This window comes from Rhagoletis zephyria, unplaced genomic scaffold (assembly GCF_001687245.7).
Source record: "Rhagoletis zephyria isolate East Lansing unplaced genomic scaffold, Rhagoletis_zephyria_1.1 Rzeph_scaffold_01524, whole genome shotgun sequence".
Taxonomy (NCBI): domain Eukaryota; kingdom Metazoa; phylum Arthropoda; class Insecta; order Diptera; family Tephritidae; genus Rhagoletis; species Rhagoletis zephyria.
The window spans coordinates 12145-21862 of NW_016158608.1; the positions used below are offsets into that span (position 1 = coordinate 12145).

General features: G+C 41.3%; 1 protein-coding gene across 1 annotated transcript in view; it reads right to left on the reverse strand.

Moving 5' to 3' along the window:
* Nucleotides 1-1260: 1260 nt before the first annotated feature.
* Nucleotides 1261-9718, reverse strand: part of LOC108364318 (muscle M-line assembly protein unc-89-like) — a 74877-nt gene continuing 66419 nt past the window's right edge. Inside the window, exons 11-12 of the mRNA XM_017617955.1 lie at nt 1529-1782; nt 1261-1476 (exon numbers count right to left, since the gene is read on the reverse strand). Of these exons, the coding sequence (XP_017473444.1) occupies nt 1261-1476; nt 1529-1782 (470 nt within the window). The remainder of the gene's footprint in view (nt 1477-1528; nt 1783-9718) is intronic.

Genomic DNA, 9718 nt, shown 5'->3' on the forward strand with positions numbered 1-9718 from the left:
AAAAAAAAAAACAACTCGTGGGATTTGATCATTTACTAGATTTGACCAAAATATGACAAGGGATTACGAAATGATAATTTAGAAATTTAAATAATCTGAGAATGAATAATACTTAAATGGTATGTAAACAATGTATTCTTACAGTTTCGAGCATTTTCATTGATCCTAGAAAATTATATTGACCTCAAAAGGCAAGAAATTATTTTCTTACGTGTAATTTGTATGGGAAAACTAAACGCTCGACGCGGGAGCTCTTAGAATGGTTGTAGAGAGGGGAGATGCGNATTTGATCATTTACTAGATTTGACCAAAATATGACAAGGGATTACGAAATGATAATTTAGAAATTTAAATAATCTGAGAATGAATAATACTTAAATGGTATGTAAACAATGTATTCTTACAGTTTCGAGCATTTTCATTGATCCTAGAAAATTATATTGACCTCGAAAGGCAAGAAATTATTTTCTTACGTGTAATTTGTATGGGAAAACTAAACGCTCGACGCGGGAGCTCTTAGAACGGTTGTAGAGAGGGGAGATGCATGGAGTAATGGTCATTACTATCCCAAATGCTAAAATTTGAGTCTTATTATGGTCACATTGCAAGTGTTTTGACATGGTCCAATATATTTTCTATATCTATGTACATATATATTATGTTTTTTGTTATAATATCATCGTTTCTTGCAGTCTTTTAAGTTGTGTTAGAAGAAGAGAGAACATTTATGTTCACAGAAAAAAATTCACATAATTATAAATAATCAAAATTAATCAAAACTAAGTAAATTTATTGTAGAACTAATCGCATTTGTTTTTTTTTTATTATATTTGATTTTTTTTACCAATTGGCTAAAAATACGATAATTGTTTGATTATTTTTAATGCTGATTATTAATTTAAAAGTGGAAATAATGTTAATTACTCATTTAGCAGATTGAAAAAAAAAATTAATTAAATCGGTAATCATTACAATTTAAATCATTACTTAAAGGCTCTGGTTTTACTTACTGCTCATTTGGTTNTCAAAACTAAGTAAATTTATTGTAGAACTAATCGCATTTGTTTTTTTTTTTATTATATTTGATTTTTTTTACCAATTGGCTAAAAATACGATAATTTTTTGATTATTTTTAATGTTGATTATTAATTTAAAAGTGGAAATAATGTTAATTACTCATTTAGCAGATTGAAAAAAAAAATATTAATTAAATCGGTAATCATTACAATTTAAATCATTACTTAAAGGCTCTGGTTTTACTTACTGCTCATTTGGTTTCAATTCTTCACCATCCTTAAACCAACGAATTAGTGGAAGGGGACTTCCGAGCACTTTGCACTGCAGGACGAGGTCTTCATCTTGAGATATTTCTTTGGCGTTATCGAACTTTGATTCAAATGATGGAGCCAATTCCAAAAGGGAAAGTTGAAATTGTGCCTCACTGGAGCCTATTTGGTTTTTAGCAACAACAGAATACTGAAAAACTCAAATTGAATAAGACTGCAATTTATGAAAACAAAAGTCATACCGTTCCAGCATCTGTAGGCTTAAAATTAGATATTTCAAATTGGCTTCCCAATTGATCTGAACCTTGTGAAAAATGTTTTAAACTATACGTTTCCTCGTTACTCATTTTCTTAATTCCGTCGTGGATTATCGTAAGACCTTTTTTCCATTCAATTGTCGGTTTCGGTATGCCATGAGCCAGCACATGTACAACGGCCGGGAAATAGTCCTGTACTGATTGATCCTCCGGTAATGTTATAAATGTCGGCTTCTCGACTAAAAATTAAAACAAAATCCCAGTTTAAAATAAAAATCATTCATTATACATAAATTTGTTGAAATTCAATATCGAGTGAGTTATCATTTTTAACCGACTTCCAAAAAAGGAGGAGCTTACCAGTTCGTCGAAATATTTTTTTTTTGTATGTATGTTACCGCATAACTTTGGACCACGTCAACCGATTTCGATAATTATTTTTGCAACGGAAAGGTAGTGTCTCAGAGGTGGTACTAATTTGGTTTAGATCCGATCATTGAATCATGAAATATATATATATATATTTTTTTTAGTCGGTTTTTTTTTTGCTAAAAATTACTTGTTTTTGTTTTGATCCATATGCATACTTTAAGGACCGCTTGTAAAACATCCAGGCGAAAATATAAATTATTTACATATAAAAATGAATGACTGGAATATAAGCCGTTCATCCGATTGCGATGAAATTTATGTGAGTTATTGGGCGCATACTCGAGAGGGTTGGTATATGGGAGGTTCTATAGGAAAGTGGACCTCGGTGCAAAAATTATTTCCTTTATAAAACTAACAAACGTGTGGATAAGCCATTTGTAAAAATCTTTAATCAACCAAAAAAATAACAAATTAAAGATTTAAATACATTTTTATTATGTTTTTTACGTTTTGAAATCAAGTTCTAAGTAAATTTTTTGATTGAGTTTAAAGTAGGTTGTGTTGAATGAGTGTTTGGTACGAAAATATATAGTAGAACCCATCTACTTTTAATAAAATTGTGTTATATATTAAATTGTGTAACTGCTTTATCTATATTATGAGTTATTATTAAGCAGTATTGGTCTTGTCCCACCCGTGACAAAAAAACTTGTTATATTTAATTACAGAAGTTGAGGTTTTGTTTCGTGTTTGTTACATCATGTTAGAATATTTACCATAATTGCGTTGTTGTTTCCACGTAATTAGATAAGAATAATTCGACAGAAAAGTATGTCCCACTCGTGACAGCTATTTGTGGGACAGTTGTCTCAGGTAGGTTTACAGGGCTGACAAGCTTTATTTGTTTGTTGAGGTGGACGAAGGGTAGGAGGGCCCCCCTCCATGCGCGGACTCGTCCATTATCTATATACCCTTGTGGTCAGCTGATTAAGTTCAGTTATATTTTGACCAGTTTTGGTTTTTTATTTTGTTAATCTAATGTTTATAGTTTTTTCTTATAAAGGTCTAGCACATTACCTAGCCAGAACCACATAAATCTACATTTCAAACTTCTTACAAAATTATAAAATATCAACAAACTTTAACAATTACACCCAAATATTTTAAACTTTTTGTTCAAAAGTTTTAGGTATGCAGTTTTGTAGTCCATTAAATTTAAGTAGGTAATAGTAAACCTTTCAAGATACTAGGAAATCGCGTTCATTTTTAATAATTTTTTTTGGCTGACGGTACTAAGCACTTCTTCTATATAAAAGGTACCATCCTAAGAAAAAACGTGAGTGAATTTAACCCCTACTTCCTCATCATTGTCGGTGTCCTTGCCGTGGGGATGGGGCTTAAGTGGTAATATGGCGGCTGCTTCGGCAACCGACATATCACCACGAGCTAAGAGAAAAGCTTGTAAAGTGATCTGATGCCGCTGTATCAACCTCGCCCGCTGGGTAAGTGTGATACTAGCCACTCTAGTTTCCATGCGAGATCACCGCACCGACGTCCCTATCCCTAATCCTACCCCATCCCATCTTCCCTCCTCTCCTCCAAATAATCCTGACTGGGGAGTCATTAACACACACCCCCCTAATCCGAGATAGCCCGTGTCTATCGGATAGGTTTGCAGTCGGGGTTATTCAGACTGTATTTTAGCGGTGCACCTCTCTGATACCTGCCCACCTCAGGGGGTAACGGCGGGCTTACCGTGTTATTGGGGGCTATGACACGACGGAAAGTTCTGAGCCCTACACTCGTGGGAATTCTTATGGAGAAAAACAACAAAAAAAAAACAAACAAAACACCAGCAGGCACTTATACCGCACCACAAATAATAAAAATAAAAATAATATCGAACATACTGATAGCCAGGACCCTACACGACAACGGAAGGAAAGTCAGGGGCGGGTGGGATCTGAAAATGCTTCTGCAGCCGAAAATGACATACCACAGACCTCGACAAGTACTGGACTGAAAACCAGACAGTATAGAAAATTCTGGGACGTCAGGAAGGCCACAGGTTTGAGTGCCGCAGGGGCCAAATGGTACATGCGCTATATCAGTAAATGCTTAACGCCTGAGGAGGCCAAAAAGAAGGTCCTGGACCGGGAGAAGACCAGTGACAGCGCACGGGGGGCTGGAGAGATTAGTGCCGGAAAGCTAATCCGGAGGACAAGGAAGTCCTGGACGGGGAAAAGCCCAGTGACAGCACGGCGTGCTGAGGAGATTAGTCCTCCGTAAGGGAAGCCTGAGAAGGAGAGGAACCCAAGACAGGGGCCAGGAAGCCTAGTTATGCTAGCGCCACTAANGCACGGGGGGCTGGAGAGATTAGTGCCGGAAAGCTAATCCGGAGGACAAGGAAGTCCTGGACGGGGAAAAGCCCAGTGACAGCACGGCGTGCTGAGGAGATTAGTCCTCCGTAAGGGAAGCCTGAGAAGGAGAGGAACCCAAGACAGGGGCCAGGAAGCCTAGTTATGCTAGCGCCACTAAGCATATTAGACTGGCTGTTCTGCCGAAGGCTTTCCCTGACAGTACACTCCCTCGTGAGGATCAGGGAAAGATTGAGGACGCTATTGTGGAGGAGATGGGTAAGGGTTGGAGGTCAATACTCCAATTCGACAGCATCCACTTTCAGCCAGGCCTTATGCTGGTCTANCGCTATTGTGGAGGAGATGGGTAAGGGTTGGAGGTCAATACTCCAATTCGACAGCATCCACTTTCAGTCAGGCCTTATACTGGTCGGCTGCTTGGATGCAGAATCAGCCGAATGGCTGCGCTTAGTTGTTCCAAAACTGCCTGGTTGGGAGGGTGCGGAACTGACTACGTGCGATGGGGACAACATACCCATGGTGCACGTGAGTGCACGCAGAAACAATTGAACCTCATTATAGCCCAATATGAGGGAATGCATACCGACCTATGGAGGTATACAGGAGCGATGATGTGAAGACGGGTAAACTGCATACGATCGGGATAGACGATCGGTCGTTGGAAGCTATCAAAAAGAAAAACTGTATCCTACGATACAGGTTTGGTAGTGTTCCAGTGCATGTGCACAAGGGCAGGGAACTGAAGACGAAGGTGACCAAGCCAAATACTCCACCGGGTGTTCCTGGCATACCGGAGGAGGTGGCTGAGATGGTAGCTGTAACGAAGCACACAGAAGCAGAGTTTGACGAAACCCTGACAACGGATGAAGAAGAATAACGCCATTAGCTGCGACCAGCACTAAGGTTGCACAAATGAACCTACACCATGCGAGGGCCGCGTCTGCGATTATCGCTAGGGCAACCCTCAGGTCTACAACGGTAATAATGCTGGTACAAGAACACTGGGTCGTCAGGGGCCAACTAAGAGGCTTGGCAGTAGAGAACAGGCAGGTAATTTGGGATACTTAGCTAGAGGTACGTAGTGATCACGTGCACCCTGGGTATGTTGTCCCCATCGCACGTAGTCAGTTCCGCACCCTCCCAACCAGGCAGTTTTGGAACAACTAAGCGCAGCCATTCGGCTGATTCTGCATCCAAGCAGCCGACCAGTATAAGGCCTGACTGAAAGTGGATGCTGTCGAATTGGAGTATTGACCTCCAACCCTTACCCATCTTCTCCACAATAGCGTCCTCAATCTTTCCCTGATCCTCACGAGTGAGTGTACTGACAGGGAAAGCCTTCGGCAGAACAGCCAGTCTAATACGCTTAGTGGCGCTAGCATAACTGGCCCCTCTCTTGGGTTCCTCTCCTTCTCAGGCTTCCTTTCCGGAGGACTAATCTCCTCAGCACCCCGTGCTGTCACTGGGCTTTTCCCCGTCCAGGACTTTCTTCTTCTCCGGGTTAGCTTTCGGAGCACTAATCTCTCCAGCTCCCCGCGCGCTGTCACTGGTCTTCTCCTGGTCCAGGACCTTCTTTTTTTGCCTCCTCAGGCGTTAAGCCTTTACTGATGTAGCGCATGTACTATTTGGCCCCTGCGGCACTCAAACCTGTGGCCTTCCTGACGTCCCAGAATTTTCTATACTGTCTGGTTTTCAGTCCAGTACTCGTCGAGGCCTGTGGTATGTCATTTTCGGCTGCCGAAGCATTTTCAGATCCAGNGTACTATTTGGCCCCTGCGGCACTCAAACCTGTGGCCTTCCTGACGTCCCCTAATTTTCAATACTGTCTGGTTTTCAGTCCAGTACTCGTCGAGGCCTGTGGTATGTCATTTTCGGCTGCCGAAGCATTTTCAGATCCAGCCCGCCCCAGGCTTTCCTTCCGTTGTCGTGTAGGGTCCTGGCTATCAGTATGTTCGATATTAGACTCGACCTGGTTCGCCAGTTGTGGTGCGGTATAAGTGCCCGCTGGTGTTTTGTTTGTTGTTTTTCTCCATAAGAATTCCCACGAGCGTAGGGGTCAGAACTTTCCGTCGTGTAGTACCCAATAACACGGTAAGCCTGCCGTTACCCCATGAGGCGGGCAGGTATCAGAGAGGTGCACCGCTAAAATACAGTATGAATAACCCCGACTGCAAACCTGTCCGATAGAGACGGGCTATCTCGGATGGGGGGGTGGTAGGGGGGTGTGTGTGTTAATGACTCCCCAGTAAGGATTATTTGGAGGAGAGGAGGGAAGATGGGATAGGGTAGGATTAGGGATAGAGACGTCGGTGCGGTGATCTCTCATGGAAACTAGAGTGGCTAGTATCACACTTACCCAGCGGGCGAGGTTGATACACCGGCATCAGGTCACTTTACAAGCTTCCCTCTTAGTTCGTGGTGATATGTCGGTTGTCGAAGCAGCCGCCATATTACCACTTAAGCCCCATCCCCACGGCAAGGAGGCCGACAATGATGAGGAAGTAGGGGTTAAATTCACTCACGTTTTATCTTAGGATGGTGCCTTTTATATAGAAGAAAATGCTTAGCACCGTCAGCCAAAAAAATTATTAAAAATGAACGCGATTTCCTAGTATCTTGAAATTTTCACTATTACCTACTTAAATTTAATGGACTACAAAACTGCATACCTAAAAATTTTGAACAAAAAGTGTAAATTTTTTGGTGTAATTGTTAAAGTTTGTTGATATTTTATAATTTTGTAAGAAGTTTGAAATGTAGATTTATGTGGTTCTGGTTAGGTAATGTGCTATACTTTTATAAAAAAAAACTATAAACATTAGATTAACAAAATAAAAAACCAAAACTGGTCAAAATATAACTTAGCTTAATCAGCTGACCACACGGGTATATAGATAATGGACGAGTCCGCGCATGCCCCCCTCCTATCCTGCGTCCACCTCAACAAACAAATAAAGCTTGTCAGCCCTGTAAACCTACACATAGCTGTTACGGGTGGGACATACTTTTCTGTTGAATTATTCTTATCTAATTACGTGGAAACAACAATGCAATTATGGTAAATATTCTAACATTATGTTTTAGGTTTTTTTTTTCACGGGTGGGACAAGACCAATACTGCTTAATAATAACTCATAATATAGATAAAGCAGTCACACAATTTAATATAGTTATAACACAATTTTATTAAAAGTAGATGGGTTCTACTATTTATTTTCTTACCAATGAATTATGAATCGCAAATTATTTGACAGTGCATTCAACTCAGGGCTACACCGGTAATAATGCTGATACAAGAACCCTGGGTCTTCAGGGGCCAAATAAGAGGCTTGGCAGCAGAGAACAGGCAGGTAATTTGGGATACTATGTGCACAAATCCTAGGGTGTGCTTGTTAATAACTAATAGCTTGAAACATGTATGTCTTTCAGATTTCCTGTCGAGGGATCTAGTAGCGGTTCAGGTCGCAGTCAGCTTCAACGGGACCATCCATGACATCGTAGTTACATCGGGCTACTTCCCAGGAGATGACACGCATGCTCCACCAGAGCTTGTCACTAAACTGGTCAAGTACTGTGAAACTAGGAAGCTACCCCTGGAACTCGGTTGTGATGCAAATGCGCATAGCGAGGCATGGGGCAGCAGTGACACCAACCAAAGGGGTGAGTACCTTCTTGAATTTATCCTTAGAAATAAATTAGAAATCTTTAATGTTGGGAATATACCACCAATTGTGACCCGCGCGAGGGAAGAGGTCCTAGACATTACCAAAGGAAATACTTCAACGAAAGCGCTGGTGAAAGAATGGAGAGTATCCAATGAACCCTCCATGTCAGATCATAGAACAATTAGGTTTGGCATTGAAGCAACCGCTCCTATACATAGCGTTTTGAGGAATCCCAGGGATGTACCCTGGTGGAACAACAGCTTAAGTAAACTTAGAACCAAAGTTCGGAAATTGTTCAATCGAGCAAAACGAACCGGGGAGTCTATAGTGGTTTTTGCTGGATTTACATTCAGCCCCACTTTAGCGCACCATTTTTTGGTTACGTTCAGCCCTAGCTGGATTCTATCACACAGGGTGTTTTCGAATTTCCTCCTGCATATTATTACAATATCGTCAGCGTACCCCTGACAAGTTAGCCCAGTATCTGTTAGCTTTTGGAGCAGTCCGTCGACGACTTTGTTCCATTGCAGCGGAGATAACACTCCACCTTGCGGACAGCCTCTTGTTGTTCCGGCGACAACCGTATTATTCGTACAGGTTTGTATTTCTACCCTTCTGGTGCAGAGCATGAAATTAATCCATGCCAAGAGGGTATTGTTTAACCCCCTGCTAATCAAAGCACTGTTTATTGCAGCATGTGAGGTGTTGTCAAACGCGCCCTCAATGTCCAGAAAAGCGCATATAGCAGTCTCCTTATTTTCAAGGCTATCTTGAAGTGCACTTGTTAGCGCGTATTGGGCGGTTTCAGTTCAGCGGCCCGCCTTATATGCATGCTGGCGCGAATTCAGTGGATAGTTCTATAGGACCGTAGTCCTTACATAGTTATCTACTACCTTTTCTATAGCTTTTAGGATAAATGACGCATTCTAAGCCCTGCTGTAGCATGCCAGGGAATATTCCATCTGCTTCCTGCGACTTCAGTGGTTTGAAGGTGTTCACCGCCTATCTCGGGACTCGGAGCATATATCCTTAGCCACTAACCAGTTTTCTCTGCTTATTTTACTACTATGCTCAGTCCGATCTATTTCGAAATGACATGTAGATCCTGGGAAGTTAGTATCTATGAGAAGGTTGATCTTTACTTCCTCACTCCCAGCAAAACTCCCATCACTCTTCCGTAGACTTGCGAACGAAATACAGTTCGTTTTTGCCATTACCTTATAGAGTCTTGTAGCCTCCGTAGTATCTTCTATGCTTTAACAGAAGTTCCTAAAGGCCGGTCCACATAGAACTTTCGCGTTGGCTTTGCGTTGGCGTTAGTTTGACAGAACGCACGTTAAAAGTATGCTTTCTACAATGAACGCTTGGCAGCGAATGCTTGGGCCACTAAATTAACATACTAACGACAGATAAATTAATATTTCATATCAATAATTGCATTAAAAACGGATATTTCTTGCCCGCACTTGATTAAAAAGGAAAAATATTTCAGATAATTTTATTTATTTGCAACAGATGCCGAGCAACGCACGCGAAAAGTTGAGAGTTGGCCATCTTTTTGCTTTGTGTTGGCGTGAGCGTTGTCAAAATTTGGCTATGTGGAGGCCTACATTTGAATTCATGTATTCATAGTCAGCTGTTGAAGCGACGCCAACGCCAACGCAACGCCAAAGCTCTATGTGGACGGGCCTTAAAGCTCAAACGCTTAGATTTCCTTATTTATTTGTTATACAGAATCAAAGTGTTTTTGTATTCTGACC